This window comes from Schistosoma mansoni (genome assembly GCF_000237925.1).
Source record: "Schistosoma mansoni, WGS project CABG00000000 data, chromosome W unplaced supercontig 0115, strain Puerto Rico, whole genome shotgun sequence".
Taxonomy (NCBI): Eukaryota; Metazoa; Platyhelminthes; class Trematoda; order Strigeidida; family Schistosomatidae; genus Schistosoma; species Schistosoma mansoni.
In genome coordinates this window covers 404,483-428,126 of record NW_017386021.1, presented here as the reverse complement: position 1 = coordinate 428,126, position 23,644 = coordinate 404,483, and the positions used below count along the sequence as shown (strand labels likewise).

At 37.9% G+C, this 23,644-nt stretch overlaps 1 protein-coding gene across 1 annotated transcript; it reads right to left on the bottom strand.

Moving 5' to 3' along the window:
• Window positions 1-925: 925 nt before the first annotated feature.
• Smp_028330 (DUF814 domain protein) lies at window positions 926-4,626 on the bottom strand. Its single transcript, XM_018790984.1, has 2 exons — window positions 4,313-4,626; window positions 926-1,728 (listed from the first exon to the last, which is right to left on the bottom strand). The coding sequence occupies exons 1-2, from the start codon at window positions 4,550-4,552 to the stop codon at window positions 1,342-1,344; spliced, it is 627 nt and encodes a 208-aa protein (XP_018645776.1). The 5' UTR covers window positions 4,553-4,626; the 3' UTR covers window positions 926-1,341.
• Window positions 4,627-23,644: the final 19,018 nt, after the last annotated feature.

The window sequence follows — 23,644 nt, the reverse complement described above, 5'->3', positions numbered from 1 at the left end:
CATATAAATATTGGTACAAAGGAGCATCGGATACATATGCACCACACAAGTCACTTAATCTGTATGTGAGCTGTAATACTGCCTGGGTGCCCAGACCGAAGCAGGTAGTTTTCTAAGGAGGCCACACTCGGAGCCTCCGACCTTAAGGTCTAATCCACAAGGCAGTGGAGCAACGTCAGGAGGTGCAATCCCATCGTATCCGTTGACCATTAATAGGCTCATACACCATTTGTTCCCTCATGATCCTGGAGCCCATGTGCACCATTGGTTTGGAATCAGGGTTTCCCAACTCCCGTAGGTGGACTTTCCGTGTCCACCAACCCGGTTAAAGCGCCGGACATTCGCTTTTCGTCCTCTCAATTTTGTAAACAATATGCCCGCTACGAGAAGGCAGTGAGTAGGACTTTCACGACCATGTGAGAGCACTTCGAGAGGGAGAGTGGACTCTCCCCACTTTTGACAGTACCAGGGCATTTGGGGGCAATATTTGTAAGGCGTAGTGTAGTCCCAAGTTAAAAAAAGGGCAGTGGAGCATGCTTTTAAGCAAGCCAAAACTATTAACTGTTATCACAATTATTCCATTGGCATCATTCTGAGATTACATTTAAACTTATCTACAGCTGTCGACAAGCACATGAACTGCAGTTCCCCTATTTATAAGGTAAAGCTGAGTCTTTTTATTGCTTTTAAATTAGAGTCCAATGTATGTTTGGTAATACTGACCATTCCACATTTATAAATAGAGGAAGTACAAAAGCTTCTAATACGAAACTGAGCATGTCATTAATCAGACTTGTACGCATTTTTGCTAGGGTTTATATTGTCTATGACTGACCCAAAATTGCCCTCTGCGAAATGCTATTTTAAGTAAAAAAGCAAAATATTTCATACTTCAAATCAACCCTTTAAAAAATAGCGCGCGGATGTTCAGACCATTAAATTATATTGTTTATTAGAATAGGGTTGTGGAGATGGTTGAGTTTCAATTGAGATCATAAACCGATCAATGTTAGACCGTCAATGAAGCGTGGAAGCACTGGACGACCGTTTTATCCTAGTTAAAGACTCTTCAGAAATGCTTTCAGGTTTTCAATCGTGATCTAACACTGATTGGTCCATAATCTCAATTATATCGTTTATGTATGGAAAGTTAGCATCCGGAGCAGTCTCATCAAACATAGAATCGCAAAGAAAATTTACATTATAATATATACAAGTAAACCAAAATGGTTTTTATTACAGATGAAACGATCAACAATTCAGAAAAAGTAACCGATAAGTAGGAAATAAAGTTAAGAGATGAGACACCTTTAGATGTAGGGAGGTACTCATATTTCTTTTTTACATAAAATCATCCGAATCATAGCCATCTTCATTTGTTCTCATCTTACTCTCAACAAACAGACGATCGTAGGATCTTTTTTCTGCTTCCGCTGCACGGACTTTCTGTGCCTCAAGTTCTGACTTTTTCTTAGCAGCCAGAGCAGCTTTTTCTTTGTTTTTAATGCGAGTATCTCGCTCCTCTCTCTCACCTCTTAAATCAGGATGTTGGCATTGCTCTTTTGTTTTATTGAGTCGTTTTATTACATCTCCATTGCGTTTTTCAACTACGATCTTTTGAACTGCTTTATTATTGTGAAAGGAGACTTGGCCAGCATCCATATCATTGGTTTTTTTCAGGTTCTCCCATTTGGTATATACAACAGTGACATCGTTAAGTTTGCAACCCTATAAAAGTACATGTTAAAAATTGTAATATAGGCAGAAAATAGTCATCAGAAAGAACAGCTACGCTTCTAATACTTTTAAATGACGATATATCCGTCTTGATGAAAAATTAATACTCGGGACATTTCTTGATAGTATACACACTAAGCCTAGGAGAAATAAACAGATGAGTCAGTATCACATTTAGGTTGAGTATTTAAAATGGTTTATCTTTAATATGGTAGAACTACATTTTTTCAAACCATGCTCATCCACTTTGTAGAATCGCATTGTAACAGTAAATGATCTGAGAAAGGATAGTTCGAAGAGAACCACAGAAGAAAATCATTCCTAGCCTTCTTCTAGGAAGTTAAATAAACCTAGCAAGCCGTAGATGACTTTCTGAAATAATTCGTTTGCAACTGATCTAGATTTATTGCAAATACAAGAGCGTCCGTAATGTACACTGATATATTATGGTTTTATCTTCAAATATGGGTTGTAATAGATTGGAAAACTAAAGATCGGCAGAATAAGGCATGGAGTTAATTCAGTCATCCACCATCTGTCTAAGCTATATAAGACAGTTTCCTGGTTAAAACGGCGAAGTAACAACAACGACTGGTCGTAGATTTTAAACGATAATTTTTAAAATCAGTCGTGCATCCTTTACTTCTTTCTGAAGGTTTAATATAGTATACTTTTGTTCTGCAGTCTCACCAGATTCTTAGTTTTTCAATTTTTCCATGTCGTCTGCATTATTTTTCTTTATCTTCGGTTGTTCGCTTACTGTCCTGATATTGAACGTAGCAACTTCTGATTAATACATTAGATTTGGGTCGTAAACTGTTTCTTGGAGACAGGGTAGTCATAAAATTAAGGACGATATATAGCATACACTCAATATATTTTAACGAACTACAACCTTACAATCTACAGCTTCAGTTGGTGTCTTCCACTGTCTAAAACCCAACGTCCAAAGTAAACGTTTATTGCGTAGTCGCATCAGGTGTACATAAAACCTTGGAAGCATGTGATGAAATATCTATGAACGTTTGTTGTCCTTTACTGTCAATCTTATCTCAGACACACTAGTACAATCATAAGTTTGATGATATTCTTAATCTTCAACGACAGGCGTACTGACACCACTGTTATAGGCCTAAGTATAGACATCTTATTTCATCTCTTAGTGTATAATGTGAGACTTAGTACCAAGAATAGACTATGCTAAGTTGTATTTCTTAATGAAATGACTAAATTAAGAATTTTCGGAATTAAAACTTGAGTGATAGGGCGCGAAACAAGCGTAGCAATAAGCTAATAACGGTTAATAACAGCTGTCTTGCTTTAATGGTCCGCATATTTTTAATTAGACGGCTGTCATTGCCTTACTTTTTACGTAAGGGCTTATCTTTAGCGGGATATTTGTACTACATCTTGACTACCACTATAACCAAAAAGGGGGTACGCAATAATCGGACATGCCAGGTCATAGAAATAAATATCACACTTGGTGGTGGACAAAAGTATGAGCAGTGACGAACTATGCGTTTGTTATTCTTTAAGTATTACGAAAAAGAGAATTCAGCGAAAATTTTCTTTTCGACGAAATCATTTACTTAAGCTGTACATTCGTATACATTTAGTTATATAGGAAATATATGTCTACAGGAGGCTAGGAAAGATTGCATTATAAATTGATTCGACAATAAATAACAAATGAGATTACGTACTAATCAAGGGGTAAGGAAGAAATTAATTTGTGGGTCAGATAGTCCAATTGACAGATATGAAAAAAGCGACAAACACAAAGGTCATAGTAATAGATTGAATAATAGTCAGGAAAACTTGTATAAGGTAATAATAATAATAATAACTGATTAGAGTTTGAAATCGAAAACAGTAATTTAAAAAACAAATCGATAATAATCAAATAAAAGTGCAGAAAAAAAACAAAAAACGACAACCAGAAACATACCCATCAAGGGAATTAGGGCCATATAACTATATATACGAATGTACAGCTTAAGTAAATGATTTCATCGAAAAATTTTCTTCGCTGAATCCTCTTTTCCTTATTCAATGACACTGAGTTATTTTAATTATCTTTTGGTATTTGAAAATAAGAATAGAGTCTTTGCTATGAAATCTGAGGGGCATTAGGACTGACTAGACGAAGATGCTTTAAATATTTGACATAATTCAATATACGTGTTTATAATACACGACCTCACGAAGATATACTTGTTACGTAAAACATCAGATTATCGTCATAAAAGGTAACTAGGCCAGAAACCTGAATAAAGAATGAGCAAAAACCGAAATCCGCAATGATTTCACTTCACTAAGCTGAACTATGGAAATGAAGTAAGGACAAACGAAGGGTGCTGAAATGAAATCTAGTAGTCCGATCAAATGAGGAATTAAAGAATTGGTACACAGTGCCGAATTTTTTGAGGTGAGATATGAAACAACCTTGTTTTTGAAGGCAAATCAGTTCCAGAAACGATTTGAAAACTATGGTGACCGTTAAAAAATTTCATGTTTCACGATATAAAATGCGAAAGCATCCTCTGTGCACCGAAAAGAAATCTGAACTAACTTGGATGCTGTTTTCCTTGACTAGTTGTGCACAGTCCTGTATAACGGCAGCGGGGACATCATCTAAAGTTTCCCCTTCCTTCAGTCGTAGGTAAACATGAGCAGATGATAGAGCATCTACATGAAACCAAACGTCCTCTGGCCATCCCCAACGAATAAGCTCATCATTTTCATGTTTATCTTCTCCCATGTAAATAAAATAAGGAGGCTGAACAAGTTCACACTTAAAGTGCAGGACCATAATTACTGGTTACTTAATCAGAATGTATGAGGTGGACGAAATGGACTCCCAAACAGGACCGCGCTTCTGTCCAACGACCTTGAACGGACCAAATGACAACAGGTATTCCATATTTCAAGTGCTTAAGGTCAGTTGCATGTGCGTCGGCTAGAATGGTTCTCATGTGTTCGCATATTTCCATAGACTGTTTAGCTCTGAAAGTTCACAAGTTCGTTGCTAACAACGTGGACTGTGTTCTTCAACTTTGTTTGCGTAAACCTCAGATTGGTTGTTGTTGTTATATTTTTCCTGAAAAAACATTCCAATCTCCCGATTTTCGGGAAAAACACGGAGTATATCGGTGATTTCCCTAGTCAGTGGAAATTCTGGGGAAAACCTCGATATGGGTGTTGCACATTCGTGTGAACAAGAATTTATTATTAACGGTAATTTCTAAGTCCTTCAAGGAATAATTACAGCAAGTGACTTTTCATAATATGATAATAAAGTTTACTACTCATTCCAGTGTAAACTTTTTGGCCTTGTTTTAGTAAGCCATAAATGTAAGAAACAAACAAGCTTTTGTTCCACGTCACATTCTTGAAAACCTTACCCCCATACATGTGAACTGTTATTGTCATAAACTTCGATTACTGTATTGGTCCAGCCTACTATAGCTAACTGTTTCTTTTAGACTAATAATGTTGGAGATAATAGAAAGTAACAGAGTGCCAAACTTAATGGGCTGCCACCGGTCGACATTTTTCAGAAGGTTGAAGAAGTTGGTAAGTTTGTGAATAACTACGACGTGACAGTTGCCAAAGTACAGACCTGCAATACCATACATCCAAATGATTTAGGGAACGCTATAGCTATGCAAATGTGCACTCATTCCTGCCCTTCCCTTGTGTAGTTACAGTCACCGTACACTTACAGCAGCCATCAGTACTGTTTCTTTCTTTAATAAACCACATTGAGTTCAGAGATCTCGCCACCTATGCATCTGCTAATGAAAGAAAAACTTGATAGAATTGTCGTTGGTATGATGGAGGTGTAGTAGTTGTTTGGAAGACAAACGAAATTCTTGGCCCTTATGGGATGGTTATTTCCAAACTCCCTACGTCCATCAGAAGTGCTCTGTGTAGTCGCCACAATAAACAACCTACAGTTCTGGACGCAGGAGTATTCTACCGCATTGGAGTGAAATAGGATTCTCCGAGAATTTCAGATATTTGACTCCTCAAGATCAATTTCGGCGAACTCAAATAACAATTCAGCTATTATGACCTGTCGGTGTCTAAAGGCTTGAAGCAACAAATGTAGTCCATCCTAGGTAGTCTTGTAGCTCCGTATTCCATTGGCGTTTTCTTGGTTGCTGTCTATGGTGGTGAGATAAAACCATCTGATTTCAGCGAGCTGAATACACAAAAGCAAACAGGCAAATGAAGAGGGGCAATAAAGTCGACAAGCAGAAATATGTAGAAGAGCTAGCCATGACAGCGAAGAAGCCTCAAGAGAAGGAAATATGAGACAGGTATATGACACACCGAAGAAACTATCAGGGATATATAATAAATCAGAGAGACCGGTCAAGGAAAAAGAAGGTAAGACCATCACCGTGATTCAAGAACAGAGGAACAGATGGGCAGAAAACTTTGAGCGACTGTTGAATCAGCCAGCTCTACTGAACCCACCTGACATCGAAGCAGCACCTACAGACCTTCCTATAAATATCACTCCACCAACGATCGAAGAAATCAAGATGGCCGTCAGACAAATCAAGAGTGGGAAAGCAACAGGACTTGACAATATACCGGCTGAAACACTGAAGTCAGACTTTTAAGTAACTGCGAACATGCTCCATGTTCTATTCAGGAGGATTTGGGAGGGAGAACATGTGCCTCTGACAAACTGGAAAGAACACTTCATCAAGATACCAAAGAAAGGAGATCTGAGCTAATGTGAGAACTACATATGCATCGCACTACTGTCAGTACCGGGAAATGTATCCAATAGTGTGTTGCTGAATTGGATGAAAGGTTCGGTAGAAACGCAACTTCGAGATCAACAGACCCGATTCCATAAAGATCGGTCGTGCACAAACCAAATAGGGAAGCTGCGGATCATTGTTGAACAGTCGATTGAATGGAAGTCGTCACTATACAAAAATTTTACTGGCTATGCGAAGACGTTTGACAGTGTGGATAGGAGAACATTATGGATACTTCTTCGACACTATGGTTTACCTGAGAAGATCGTGAACATCATACGGAATTTATACAACGGACTATAGTGCATAGTAGTGTAGGGATGACAGCTGATAGATAAATTTCCCGTAAGGACCGGAGTCAGACAAGGCTTCTTACTCTCCTCCTTCCTCTTTCTTCTTGTGGCTGACTAGATTATAAAGACCTCGGCGTCTGAAGAGAGGCACGGAATACAATGGACAGCTTGGATGCAGATAGACCATTTGGAATTCACGAACAACCTGACCTTTCTAGCTCATACACACCAACAAATGCAGGCCAAGACAAGCATTGTGACTGAAGTCGCTGCATCAGTGGACCTCAACATACACAAGGGAAAAAGTAAGATCCTCAAATACATTACAAGGAACACTAACCCAGTCACAAAGGACCTGACCATTCTGTGCCATACACACCAGTAAATGCAGGTCACGACAAACAGTGGAACAGCAGCTTCTGTTGCTGTAGGTCTCAAGTACAACACAGCGAATACCAACTCAATCACACTTGATGGAGAAACGCTGGAAGGTGTGGAATCATTCACGTACCTGGGAATCACCATCGATGAAGAAGTAGGATCATGTGCGGACGTAAGGGCGAGGGTTGACAAAAAAATGCACTCATTCCAACAGTTGAAGACCGTATGGGACTCAAAACAACTGTTAACCAATATCAAAGTCAGAATCTTCATTACGAACGTCAAGAAAGTCCTACTGTAAGGAGATAAAACTTTGAAACTACTACAACCGTCATCAAAAAAGCGTACGGGCATTTATAAACAGTTGTCTACACAAGATACTCAATATCTGTTGAACGGATACCATCAACAACAGCCTACTGTGGGAGAGAACAAACCAACTTCCAGCTGAGGAGGATTCCGTTTTGGTAGATGCTGATTTCTCTAATAATCCATTATTCTCTAATAAAACCCTTAATAAATGTGAAAATATTTCAGAAAAAGCAAATTCTGAAGTCATATCAAATGCTATTCGTCGTCACAATGGATATATCTCTAGTGATATTCCTAATGAATGTGACAAATATGTTCCGAACGAGTCGGATTCTAGTCACATTTCTGATGTTATCGTTTCAGATGTTGGATATTCTCCAAACCAATGTGTGTTGAGTAAAATCCCAAGTCAGTGGTATGATGAATCAGAGGGAATAGCAAGTTTTTTCGAAGCAATCAGAGAACCAGTTTGCACAGGCAGAAAATCCAAATCAAGTCCAAGGTTATCCTAATGAGTATGAGGGAGGCGCATGTTTCCCATTTGATTGTTTCGCAGGTGAATCAAGCCTAGATGAGTCACATGTGTTGATTACACATATCAATGCATATTTATCTGTGTATTGTAATATGAGTAACAAAAAGAATATGCATCATAATTTTCATGTAAGTCAAAGTCACATGATGGAATGCCTCAAATCACGTGTCAGTGTGTTTCCCCAAATACTCACACATAATAATCAAATTGAGATATAAGAAGACAAGACAAATTAAGAACGTCAAATTGGTTATAACATTGAGACGTAAGGACCGAACATTATTTCGTGGGAGGGGATTGTGTTGGAAAGTCTATGATGCGAATTCTAAATATCAGCGGTTTCACTACACAGCCGACATGGTGATTGCATACGATTCCGGGAATCAGGTGAGTCTGTTCCAATTTCGGATGTTAATTCTAACACTAACGAGTACATTCTAGATAATACAGAATCTGTATCCAATACACTGTCGGACAGTCACAGGATGAACTTAAGAAAAAGATGTACGATTGATCACAGACAATTAGACTACCATTTCAGCTGTGGCGGATGTGGTGTTTGAATGAACCAATAATTCTTTTGTATTAATGACTGCTTCATTTTCAATTCCAAATACAATACACCCGTTCGTGTTCATCTAAGACGTCTTGATTAAACTGCGTTGTTTCTGGGATTACTGGTACATACCACAATTCAAATACTCTTAAATATCACACTATCGCAGTTCCATTTGTCCTGCTCTTTGCTCAAGAAGTACGTTAGTCGACCTGATTGATGCATTCATGCGTATCATTTCAAGCAGGTGTATTATGGGTCGGACCGAATTCGAAACAGCGTTGAATGAACTGTAGCATGTATGACGGACATATTCTTATGTCTCTTAGATTACTCACATTCACTATACACGTATAGGTATTTGCTTTTTAAATGACACTAGACTAAAGTGCACGTTCGTTGTTTTCAAGTATACGTTCAACGGAAACCACAAGGTCTAGGAAGGACTAATAAGCCACGGGGATTACAAATCTGAAGTGACACTTCAAGTCTAGGTTTATGGATTGGGAGTCGAAATTCCGCATGATTCCACAGCAAATGGGTACGTGATAAAGTTATTTCTGATAGGATATAATTATGCTAGTGAAAGTTCGTGAATGAGTTGTTATCCGTGTATGAGACGATTGGCTTCAAAGAATAGGGAATCTCAGGCCGGTACTAATCAAGCCATCATCTTTAGATCAGGTGGTTGAATGTGTTAAAGAATAGACTGTCCATGAAGTAAATGCAACTAGCTTGAAGACAATAAAGGTGCAGGTAAGTGTGTGCTCTTATATTTTCAGGCTGTGGTACCCGATTGTAAGTCTTCAGTTTATTGTGACAAAGGGGTGGACTGAAAGGGTTTCCTTCAGAAGACAAACTCGTAACTAGAACCTGGTTTGCAAGCTACGGTTAGGTCACATCATATAAACCACAACCAAAAGTTTTCGGTATGGATGCTACTTGAGATACCAACAACACAATGTGAGGATACTGTTTGGCAACTTTAACTGTGTAGATATTCGTTGTTTTAGCTGGTGAATAGTAATGACTTTGGTCGTGGTTATCCGATTATATTTGCATAGAAACGGACGGAAATGACAGTTAATATTATCTGGATATTAGATAGCCAACAGATTTATTGATACACGTGCACTGGAAGTTGAACAGGAGCTCACCATTTGTTATCAGCCAGTCCAAAATAACTAAGAAATCCACTCCACTAATTCACGAACAACAAACTACGACTTATTCGTCCTATGTACACGTACGCGATCATATACTCAATACTGAAAATTTTCACTTAAAATTTCCTCAACCAACAGTCAACGGTATTTAACGTGACGTAATATTGTGGTTACGCTTATAAAAGTATTTGCTTTTATTGTTATTATCTGCTTATTATAATGTACGATTAAACTCACTTTCGTATTGCCTATTTGAAACTCCCCAGTGATGTTTAGGACTGAAATTAATCAGTCTTTTGTTGGCGTATGTGCATCCTGTGTGGATTGTCTCGATATTGCCTCAAGTCACAAGCATTCCGAGCAAAGATGGATAGTGGCTAGTAGTGGAATCCAGGACACGCGTTTCACCTTTTTGGGGACTCGTCAGCCGGATGTACCTGCATCTCAAAGTTGATGCTCATTCCGGAACTCGAACCGCTCACTTCATACGTCATTGCGTTACCCACTCAGCTACTGAGTCCTGACAGCCACTAACTTGTCCAATGTGGTGAAGTTTAAATTCATTTTGCACTTTTTGTCTGAACCTCCCTGATATGGAGAGCCAATCAGTTGGTCGATGGGATCAATTGATGGTAGGCAGGAGAGACCTAAAGGACAAGTGCATTTAATTGGGTAAGAAGTGGATCAATTTCTTAAGGATTAGGGATATATATATGAACACGTACTAGTGCATTTTATCCGGTACCTCATTACACTTTCTCGCCTACTCATGTGTTCTTGCTGAAGTAGTCAGTTTGGGGGTTCGCGCGTAACACACTGTGTATCTCTGACACTTTTGTACTGAGCCCATCATGACGCTTCCCACTGGTGTTTAGAACTGCATTAGGTAAGTCCTTTCCACTTGTAGCAGTCATCGAGTCGCGATTGACTATGATCACCACTGCAGAAAAACTACGTGTCAGATATCGACTTGGATCCCCCATTGGCCAAAAACCAGAACGCTATCGACGGTTTCAACAAGATATATTTGTCGGCGATCTCGTGGTAACGAAAGAATACCGAGACGTGTCAAAGTGTGCGAGCGGAACTACCGAGAGTATACGAGTTCGTGCAAGGTCACGAGCAACGGAAAAAAGTTTCGTTGGTACACTCAAACAAACAAGTACGGCAAAACAATCACTGGTACAATTGGTCATAACAATAATTGTTTCCATTGTACCAATCGCGTTCTGACCACAAAAGTAGTTCACTACACACTGTCGGCCACCATCCATCTTTTCTTGTAATCAAACTATTCTATGTAAACAACACTTTTTAAATGCAACCATTTTTGCAGCAATAAGAGGAAATAAACCGGTACGTCTTTCTGTACATAGATACAGATGGTTCCATGTAAACTAAGTTATTGGGCGAGATAATTTGGTTGACGGATACTGTGGTAATAACAGTACGTGTATTCAAGCACTTCTTTGATTTCATAATGTTTATAAAGACAAGTGGCTGATACGTTGCATACATATATTTATATATGGCGATGAAGAGGCTTACACACAATAAACATTAAATATAGTTGTCCCCCATTCGTATATCACACTCCAATATATCCTCACATCTACAGTAATTATCGACTATGTTTATTTGTCAACAATCGATTAATAGCAAGGTCTCAGCCAAACATGAAGTTGATATAGAACATCAGTTTAAGATTATTATATTTGCAGCGGTGGTCTATCTCAAACTTTCTTCTCTGTGTCGGTAAATGGACATTCATCTAAGTGTTGTGGCGACGAGTTCCACTAACTGATGTTTCATGGAAACGTCGATAGACAAATAATTGGTCTGGTGCTTGTGAACTTTAACACAGTGTTCTCATAAATTCTCCGTTTCGAAAGATAATGTAAATGAGGGTCTACCAAAATCAGATTTATGATGAAGTAATTTGGCAAACTGTGATCAAGTCATCTCTAGTCCTTCTGTACGAAAAAGGAAATCATTTTGGCCATAACAGTCTCTCATCATACTGTAGTTTTGCGATTCGGAGAATCAACTTATTTACAGTTATTGTTACTGTTCACAAACATCTTATGCGTACATAAGCGTTGTAGAGAAACCACTTCGGGTTTCTTCAGAAATGTAATAATGCATGTTTCAATAATGTTGACATAACGTTTACCACATTCGAATACAAAGAAAGAAAGGAAGGAGAAAAAATAGTGATAACAGGATAATATTAAATAAGGTTCTGTGTAGTTGTGAATAATATTGAGTTGATTTTTGAGAAGGAAAGGGGAAAAAATAAAGGAATATAAGTTAAGGAAATGCAAATTACGCAAATAGTTTAATGAGCATGCTCGTGAACAAGAAAAAGGACTATGTATGTATGGCCAAATGAATGACAAAAAGAAAAGACAAAAAAGATTATAAATAAATTAAAAGGAATACAACTTATTACTGCAGTAAGATATGATGGCAGAATAAGTGTTTACGCGGTAATGGTTTTGAGCAATGCTATGATAGTCTCAATTAGGTGCAGAGGATAATCAAATACAATACCTATGAATCATATATACATAGTGGAGATAAAATGAGTCTGAGATGTTAATTTGAGTATAACATAAGATATTGTCCTAATTACAAACTTCGGATACTTAGTAGGAAAAGAAGGGACAAGAAGAGTGTCTAGTACGTTGAGGCATCAATCATTATAACAATTATTATCATAAATATGAACACAAGCTATTTTCAGATATTAAGATGAATAGAAAGAGAATAAAGTAAACGAGAAAAGTTTCAAAGGCCCTGCTTTGTTTTTCAGTCAATTAGATAGATGATGGACCTTGTTTGTGTAGATAATTGTTAAACATTGATATTCAATAGGTGATACAATCCACTTTCAAAAAGAAAATCATCAAGGAGACTTCTGAACTGGGTCGTAGTTTCATTGGAATGTAGGTTCTCTAGTGGTTATTATTATTATCATTATTCACAAACATCTTATGGGTACATAAGTGCTGTGAAGAAACCACTTCGGGTTTCTCCAAAAATGCAATAATACACAATTTTCAATAATGTTAGCATTACATTTGCCATGTTTGAGAAAGGAAGGAAAAGGAAAATGAAATATTAATAATAGAATAGTAATAATAAATCAGGTTCTGCGTAATTGGCAAGAATTTTGAATTGATTTTGAAGGAGGAAAGGAAGAAACTAAGGAAATAGAAATAGCGGAATACGTAAATATCTTAATGCAGAACAAGAATAAACAACTATGTATGTATAGCAAAACGAGTAATAAAAACAAAATTAAACAGAACAAATTAATAAGTAAATAACTTATTATTGCGGTAAGATATGACGTTAGAATAAGTGTTTGTGCGTGCAGTCATAGTTTTGGGTGATGCTATGAAAGTCTCAATGAAGTGCAAAAGATAATCAATATGTATGAGGTGTATATATATAGTGAAGATAAAAGGAGTCTGATAAGTTGAATTCAGCGTAACACATGTTATTGTCTTAATCCAAAGCTTCGTAATCTTAAGAGTAATATTTATTTGGAAGGAAGAAAAGAGAGAGAGAGAAAAGAAATGAACACATAGTGAAAGGGTCCAGCCATGATCATAATAGTGTAATGGTTATAGACTTTTGAGATAAACGAATAATCTAAAATAATAATAATAACAATAGTAACAACAATAATAAACCTTTACTGCACTCGGATAAATACGTGTAGATTTATGTAACAATATCTGTTCCACATATTTGAGTAGCAAATAATGAAAAACGTGTGGCATAAGTTTGTGTAGGTTCCCGGAATCGCCGTAATATTTTTCTTGTTGAGTAGATTGTGGGATGATGTCATAGAATACGAAGGGGTGGATGCCTAGGAGTAAGAAATACCGTGAGTGAGTCGGTAGATAAAAACAAGGTTTAATTTGATACGTCTGATCCAGAGAAGTTTTAATTTGAGTTGTTGATATTTTTGGTGACAATTCTTGTTGTCGGAATACCCCAAAACGGCTTTACTGAACCTTCTTCAAACACCTTCAATTTTGATTAGATCATTATGCCCTCAATTACTGTAAACTAAAACATCATATTCAAGAATGGGTAAGATACATTTTCCTTAGTATAATAATAATCTCGATTCCATATTGTTGAAGTTTACCATTATGAATCCGAAGAGCTTCCTGGCTTTGGATACTTGAGATGCAATGTTCTCGAAAAACTTCAGACTGTTGCTATATCTCGAACCGAAGTCCGGAACATTGTTAAAAAGTTTCAGTGTATGTTTGCTTATAGCCAGATTTAATTCAAGGCAGCGGCCAATGAGAATAAATACACTTTTGTCAACATTAAGCTGCACAGTCCACGAAACAGTCCATTCATACAACTTGTTTATTTCTTCTTGGATTACCTCCGAAATATAGCTTTTTTTGATGAGAGGAGAGAATGAATAAACCACATTTAAGTCATCGGCAAAAAGGGAAGGTTTACCACAATGAAAGAGAGAGCATACGTCATTGACGAAAAGGAGGAAGAGTAGTGGGCCAATCACACTTCTTTGTGTAACACCACTAGTTACATCCACAGGCTTAGAGTAGCAAGATCCAAAGCGGACAATTTGGCTACGTTCTGTTAAAAAAAGATTGGAGCCCAGTTAAGAGGGGACTGCGTATACCAAATGAAGAGAGTTTCAGAGGAAGACGTTTGTGTGAGACACTGCCTAAGGCCTTACTTAAATCGAAGTAGAGAATTATCACCGACCCACCAACATCTCTTCTCTGGGTAATTTGATCGAAAAATTCCAGGCGTGATGAGAAGTATGAGCGTTTAGTCATAAACCCGTGTTGGAATAGGCTAATCAGGTCAGCTGAAAGTAAAAATGATAATAGCTGTCTGTGGATGATTTTTTCCATGGTTGTTGATAGTACAGATGTCAAGTTAATGGGCCCTATGATTAGCAATATCACTATGTGATCTCATTTTGAATCTAAGGGTGATAAAAGATGTTTTCCAAACAGACAGATGGGCTCCATATTCCGTAGATAGGTTAAAAATTTTATGTAATGCTCGGCAGATCAAAATCACCTCCGATGATTTTAAACATATGCGGTTGGTGCAAAGCAATGGAAAATATGCTTGTTAGTAATTTATCAATGTTAGTATCTGCATGAGGTGGTCTGTGTATGTATCCTACCAGTAGATAATTTTGCAATCCTAAATTTACGGTAACCCAAGTGGAATCATCTATGGCATCAAGAGATGCATCCTCAAATTTAGACGCTGAGATGTCCAAACGGACATAGATAATTGTATCATCTCATATTCCATGACGTCTATCGGTTCGAAAGAAAATATAGTTATATACACGCAAGAAGTGATCAGACATGGATGATTTGCATCACGTTTCCGTAATAAGTACAATAGTTGGATTTACGAGAAATAAGAGGGTTTTAAGATGAGTAATTTTATTGAACAGAGAGTGGGCATTGAACGAATGAATAAGAAACTGACAGGCTAGAGTACAGATGACAAGTGGTAGTTTCATTTATACTAGTGGGATTGGCCAAGGTGAGAACTGTGTTGCGATGATAAGTAGATTCAACAACTTTGTCACCACTTGTAATATATTCAGCATTGTCGACAGAAAAGCCGGCGGGGTTACAAAAAAGTCTTTTCATTGCTATTGGATATAACATCTGTAAGATCCAAACCTAATTCCAACTAGGTTGGGATTGCTGAACAACTGGCAAGTAAAAAGGAAGAAACTCGCAGACCCCAGTCGAAATCAGAACAAAATGATTGGGTTAATAACGGTTCTAAAATTCATCATATATACAAATGTACAAACTTACCTAAACAAACATCACCACACAGTTATTCAACGAACAATTGATCCCAAAATAATCAATCTAAATTACAATGAATAGCAAAGTGGTAAGAAATATATGAAAATTACCGAACACACCAAAAAGTAAGTGTTATTCTATCCTTTCTGGATAGATCAAGTAAGATTTCGTTTGAGCGGCTGTTCAATAACACAAAGTGTTTCAAATTCTGGGAAAGTGCTCCAATTTACAACCAAAATACACGATCCCGGTCAAAAATCAAACCGCACAATCAAATAGCGAGCAGTCAATATGGCAGACGCCAGAATAACAACAATTAAAACAAATTAAATACAGTTCAGTACGAAACATAGAAACTTGATGAAGACGATAGGAAAACCGAGAAAATTAAACGTTACAGTCTCAATTGGCATCAAAAAAGTTAATGATATGTACAAATAAAGAAACCATAAAGAAGAAATTGCAAATGTATACATGGAGGGATTTTCACCTTCAAAATGGATCTTACAACATCTAATAAAGGCACAGTGTACATATTGAGAGCCGGACCAATAGGGCTATCAGGTCTATGTGTGCGGCCAAGTGGCCATTTACGATTGGGATTACGTTTTATACCTGATGTATGTGTGACATGTTCCAGAAGTTTATTTCCTAGGTTTGTGGTTTGTTTTAGTCCCTTCGTAATTTGAGGAGAATCAAGTGTTGTTAAATATACTTACGATTGTTTGCAAGGTTCGAATATATCAACGTTCATTGCGTGGTCAGTTACATAAATGTTCTGACTATTTTCGCCATTATCCGTTGTACAGTTGCTGTAGCTGGATGTTGCGCTGACAGGAATTTGGACAGTGTTATCCTATTTGCATTAGCACAACTACATAGAGTTAGATCTAAGTCAAGATTCCTAAGAGGATGGACACCATCTACATCAGGATTACTTTCTTATGGGTTTTGAACTTTAAGAGATCTAGGAGAGTTCATCAGTGGTGGCATATTTATGAAGTTAGATGTCCTCTTAGAATCGGACTTAATTTTATGACCATTAGGATTATGATGCGTTTGGGAATTTGACGCTGGTAATCTGTGACCAGCTCCTCCCGCTTTTCGCTGACATGGTGTTCTATCTGGAAAAATCTTAAAATCTTTGAAAATCTGTTTGTCTCATTGAATTGGAGAAAGTCAGAAACCCAGTGGCGTCCACAGATGAGTTGAATTTGAAGATGATCGGTGGGTGCGTACCAGGGTGACTTTTTAATCTTATGCACACACATGGTATATGTGCCATATTGTTGGCTCTAAACAGATTAGACTTGATATATTTAAGGGCATATGTGTCCAGTATATTAAACAAAATTGCATTGCTAGATCGTCTTATTCTTTCAAATACCTCCGAAGCAACACGACCTAAGAAATTATTTGTGTCATTCATATGATCTGGAGTCTCTGAGAGGTTGGGGTCGACTAGATACTTAAGCGAATTAAGAATGTTCATGTCAAATTGCAATTTTCTTATATCGTCCACATCGTTACAGTTGTGATTATCATCATTGTTTACCAATAGGGTCTTCAACATGTCTGGAATGGCGACAACTGTTATAAGCTTGTCTGCTTCCGGATTAATGGAGTAGCTCGTCTCCATGAAACTGTCGATATTAATATCATATTGTGTCGTTTTCCAAAGTTTTGATGGACTCCTAGAAGCATGGGTTCTCAAATTTTTGTGGCGTGATGAGAAAGTGGTAAGTTGCAGATGGATTGAACAAAATGTTGGAAATAGAAATGAGTGAAAAAATCAAGGCCTAGGGCTCAAGATATTCTCGAAATCAAAATCTATGTTCGAAAAAAGAGTGAATATATCGTTAGGGTTGGTGAAGGTGTCAGAAACAAGAGAGGAGAATGGCAGGAATATCGTATTGGAGATGTGATATGCATGTCAGTATATGTGTGGAGGCCAAATAGAACATAAAGGTACACATTGCATAAATTTCAACATATATATAGCACGGGAAGATAGCGTTATATAGTAAAGTAATTGAAATCTGTCAATAATTAGTATCAAACAACCAAAGTGGGTACGGTATATGGTACATATATATAAACTGTAAGTTTGAATTAGCTAAAATTGGGTGGTGCAAAAATGAATTTGTAATCATGTGAATATGAATTATTATATCATATATACCATGAATATTTTGAACTGAGATCTTATCATAGAGTATAAAATTTGCAGTTTATATTTAAATAGTTCAGAATTCAGTTATCTTCCATGATGATAGAAAAAATAATCCATCCACCTCTATGAGAGTACGAGAAAAAGCGAACTCAAGGCCTCGACCTGAACGTTTGATAATTGGATCATCGTTGTTTGACCATTTTCAAACAGATCACTGCAGTTTATGGGGAAGTAACGACGTTCATGAAATTAAAAAGGATTCAGCATCGACGTGGCTAAAAGCTCTGCAACGGATTGCGCTGTGTTAGTCACCGACTATGTATATGTAACTTGGTGACAGTTGTGAAACATTACCCATTTCGAATCATTTATCAGCTACTGAGACATTCTAAACCATTCACGAAATTTCTGCACATAATTTTGAAGTCCCTAAATGAAAGTTTTGCATATCTGCTTTTCAAATGTTTGTTCTGGCTTTAGCTGACATATCGTTATTGAAAACCATCTGGTAGGCCTGAACTAGAACTGTATGGTCATTCTTATTTAGGGTCGCCATTTAATCTCTGATCTAGAAAAACTGAGGAATTTTTACAGTATATTTCACTAGAAGAAACATATTTCGAAATATATACCTCAGTTAACACAACTAATTCGATTTTCCTTGAAAAAATCCATATATGTGCAGAGATTTCCACTATAATTCTCAAAAACATTGACAAATAGTGTATCTGACCCACTGACCCTGCTTATATATGACAAGTATGATCAGTCGTAACCGAAACCATAAATAATTCTTGATCTTTGTGGTGCTTAATAAACATTGATGTTTTTCATCACTTTCTTCTATTGTTAACCAGACAGTATTTCATACGAGCTTCTCAAACTACATCATTGTTGTATGAGTCAACCAGATTCAACCGAGTTTGTCAATGTATTCTGCAAAATACTTCATTTTAATATGAATAAAATTAAAGAAACTTGAGAGTATTTATACACTCAAGTTATACTTCAGTGAGAAGTATATCATTTTATAAACGACTACAAGATATCGACATTAAGTCTCGTGACAAATAATTTTTAATGCTTGCTATATGCCAAAGAGCTATAATTCGACTCCAATTCTAAAAATACGTCGGCGTAAACCCCTGAATAATGAAATTATGGTTAACCCTTGTTTAGTTGGCTTGAAAGGCAAGACTAAAACTGATGTACCGATTTTACAAATGGAGCATCAATTCCAAGATAGACCACGATTATTGGCCATTAAGTCTGAGCTAAAACAGCTCAAAATGCTTCACTAAATAGTAAACTTTCAGCATTAGGATGAGAGATCGATTTCGTGATGAACGCTATAACACGTTTTACGTGTATGGAGACGTCAGAACTCACTTTTGTACCGCGCCTTTCAAAGTGAGCATCCCGTATTTGAAGTGCATGGGTTCATAGTATCAGGATAACTAAGCGAGCTACGAATTTCTGAAAACCTGAAAAATGTCGTTAAATTGTGTTATCTTTCTTTTTGAGTGATAACATTGCACTTGCTTTTGAGTGATCATCCATTGGAAAGCTGTCGTTATACTTGCTTCTTTCAGGGTCGTATAAGATTCCGAGAATAACGTAGTATCAGCATGTACGATGAAATGCAATACTACGGATTGTTTGACTTAGGCAAGAATATGTTGAATGCTATCGATCAAGTTCCCAGTTCTTGAAATATTCCAGTTGATAAAAAACGGCTTAGACAGCTGGCGCTGAACAAACATTGTTTTGTCTCGAAATGATCTACCTCCAACAGTCCTAAAGGATAAGAATACACTGGAACGTAACGAAATTTAAGCAATGAAATTAGATCGTAGACTCTTATTTAGACAGTGTAGATCACCAACGTAGATGATCGCTGTCGAATGATTGGGGGCCGACTCGTTTTAGAAGGGAATGGTGTGACGAACCAGCCAACTTCGAAGTCACACCTCGCCGTCAGTATCTAACGTAGATTACCCCTTCAAAGTATTAAAATACTATGGCTGCTTTGAAGACCGTATAACACTAAGGATGTTATTACGTAAATATATTAGTAAGAATGAGTACAGCGAAGTAAGTGAGGCCGCCACCACATGCGCCAGTCCATGGCATGCAATTAACCCAACTGCCGGAAGGTTTGGCTAGGAATCAGTGGCATTTCACTGCCCGCATAACATCATGAAGAGCACTCCAGATTACCGAATCTTTACGAATTAAATTATAGGCGTCTCAGAAGAGACCTTCCATAGAATTATAACATACTAAACACATCTGGGCACCCACTTAAATGCCTACTTAAGCTCAATTCCAACACAACCGTTTGAGGCAACACCCAGAAATTAGAGACAACATGGCAGAATGGACTATGGGCCCATTGTTTACGAGCAGTCAATCCCTGGAATATGACACAGGATGTGATTCAAGTGACTCTCCAGCTGAGTTTCAAAAGGAAATTTTATGTATCTTTAAGGATTCGGGACATTATTTCATCACATTTTACTGACTTCTATTTCGCCACTTAAATATACCTAGGTTCCCAGCTGGAGCTATCGGTGATCTACTGCTACTAGATAGAGAATCCCACTAAGCGGAGACTTCTTATATTCCATCCACAACGATTTGACATTTAGTAAGAATACTTGAAATTGCCTTTGTATGCCGAGGTAATCTAATTTGTTGCGCTACCATCACAACACATTACGTAACTGCGAGTGATAAGTGCATGTGAACCACAAACATATAAATATTGTTAAGCTCAACGAGTATTTCTAAAATTTTGATGGTTTTGGAATAAATTTTAATCTCGTGTTGGAAAACGTAATCTCAGTCGAACGTATTGCTATAGCATTGTTATGACAATGCTTCCACCCCCTGTTACAGAAACGTTTTTGAGATTTTTCTGCAAGCATTCACTACCATATATTTGCAGCACCATGCTCCAGAATCACCAGTTGAGGTTGTATTATGACCTAAAGTTCTTGGGATTTACGTAAATAGGATTTCTTCAAATGAAGAGGTAGTATGTAGAAACATGACGAATTCAGGGACTCACAAACTAGTAATGAACCTACCAAGAGCCAGTAAGCCAAAGCATCTGAATTAATCTACATTTGTAGGGTAGAATATTTGATCTTTTTTGCAATGAGCATCAGGCACTTTTTACCCAAGCAACCTGCTGTTAGTCCATTAATCACAGTATATGCAGAACTTTGAGTTAGTACTCTAAACTAAAGCCCAAGTTCAAGATGCTTCATAATCTCTTCTTTCCCCTTAGTCACTCAAAACAACTTTTATTAGAATAAAGTATGTAACTTTTACGAACGTGTAAGTAGTGTTTGGTTCGATAAAACCAAGTGTTCGCAGTGAAATATACTAGGTGCGTACATTTTATGTAGAAGTGTTTTGGCTTAACGGATGTATAGAGATTGTCATCTTGGCAATCTCTCTATCTCTTTTGTTTTGGTCGATTTAAAACAGTTTGCGTTATTAATTATGACTTCAAGATTCATAAATAAAAGTAATTTATACGAAAACAGTAAGAGAGATGTCAGTCCAATCGTATTTTATATAAAAAACTAACGAACTTTAACATAATAGCCTAGATGTACATCGACTACAATTGCAATAATAAAATGAATGAAAGTGAATTAATCAGTTCACTAGATTTATAGTTATAAGTCACATTTTAGGAGTGAAAGCTAGTGATTTTGTTAGGTTCCCTAGACCAGTTATTTATTTTATTTTATTTGAACACTGAGATATTGGTACAAAGGAGCATCGGATACATATGCGCCACACAAGTCACTTAATCTGTATGTGAGCTGTAATACTGCCTGGGTGCCCAGACCGAAGCAGGTAGTTTTCTAAGGAGGCCACACTCGGAGCCTCCGACCTTAAGGTCTAATCCACAAGGCAGTGGAGCAACGTCAGGAGGTGCAATCCCATCGTATCCGTTGACCATTAATAGGTTCATACACCATTTGTTCCCTTATGATCCTGGAGCCCATGTGCACCATTGGTTTGGAATCAAGGTTTCCCAACTCCCGTAGGTGGACTTTCCGTGTCCACCAACCCGGTTAAAGCGCCGGACATTCGCTTTTCGTCCTCTCAATTTTGTAAACAATATGCCCGCTACGAGAAGGCAGTGAGTAGGACTTTCACGACCATGTGAGAGCACTTCGAGAGGGAGAGTGGACTCTCCCCACTTTTGACAGTACCAGGACATTTGGAGGCTCCCTAGACCAGCGGACGCCTTGGACTGGAACCTAGAACCTTATGGTTGTAAATTGATCTTCTTGACCATTAAACCACTGCTTAGAAGTCTGCGGCGATCATAGATATTTCAAGATTGTAATAGTCTATGATTTGACGGAGCTATCTGTTATTACTATTTGTCAACCGTAATTGTTTTTCAAATGTTTTTAGTGACCATATCACCTATTTCTGCCGGTTGTTGAACCCAGTTAATAGGTTAATTAAGTCACTGCTATTTAATTTAAGTTGCAAAACGTTTTCTTTAGATCACTATTTTTACCTGTGAGTTCTAGAGTATTGAGGAATTGCGTTATTTAAACTACTGCAGCCTGTCAGCGTAGCAGTATCCAGCATTATCTTTTATTATATAGAAGTCTGTCATTAATAATCAACGTAGAGCTCAACGCAAGTATGGGTTAGTTTATGTTGCCATGTTGAACCAGCACAAGATAAAATTAACCGGATAAATAGCCAAGGATTTAAAATAATAATATCAACAATGGCAAAAAATATTTGGCAATGAAAATTTCGTAGTAGTGTGGTTTGTCGGATTTGTCAGATAGCAAGTTCACACTAGTCGTTAAGCCCTGACCGTGGCTGATACCTTGACGTGGTGGTCGGGCTTGCCTATCGTGATGATCCAACCGAGCTATACTGGCTGGAACAATTGTTCCTCAAGGTTCCACCATGGCAGACAGGTCGGTTGAAGAGCGGTAAGACTAAAAGCAGCAAACCCAAGGTCTGAGGGCGAAGTCGTACTGCTGACTTTACAGAGGTATGACGGCAGTAAGGTGTTTCCTCCAAACAACCAGCACAAAAGTGATGCTGCCTTCCCACAAAGAGGGATGGGATTAGAAAAGGTCGACCTTAAAATGCACACCTCGCCTTATCCCACGGATTCCTGTCTCCGGCGATAAGGTCTCAACAAGTACGGAGCTAACACGAAAACTGCTCACAAAAGGTCATGTGTGACCGACCTCAAGCAGTTTTCCCTTTGGCACTTCGGTCGCGTTCTCAGATCACTAAGACCACCTTTAACACAATTTCCTTTTCAGGTACTTCTAGAAGACCCTTCCACGGTGTGGGCAACCGGGAAGTGATAATCGCCCTCATACCTCTAACAATACTCAAGATCACTGTATTCATAATCAACCTCCCTCTTCAATTCCTACTATTCCTTCTACCTCGACTTTCAACACTAAACTTCCTCTTTTGACTTCCTCCTCAAGTGTCACCATGGCCAACGATTCTAGTGCGCAAAACACTGTCCCAGGTCTACTGAAACCTCGCCTCAAACAATACATTAGAGCCTTCAACGTACACACCCTATGTCAAATCGGCCAGCAGGCCTCCTTGGCTAAAACCCTAGAATCTCGTACCATTGATGTATGCTGTGTCTCCGAAACACTCATACAGGGTCCTAGTGTGACTATTCACTTGACTTCACTTCGCCAAAACGGAGAGCCGACAAGATACACCCTCCGTTTATCTGGCGACCCGATGGCTAGTTCTCGTGGACTTGCAGGTGTAGGCATAGCACTTAGTACGAGAGCAGAACAAGCACTATTAGAGTGGGTCCCCGT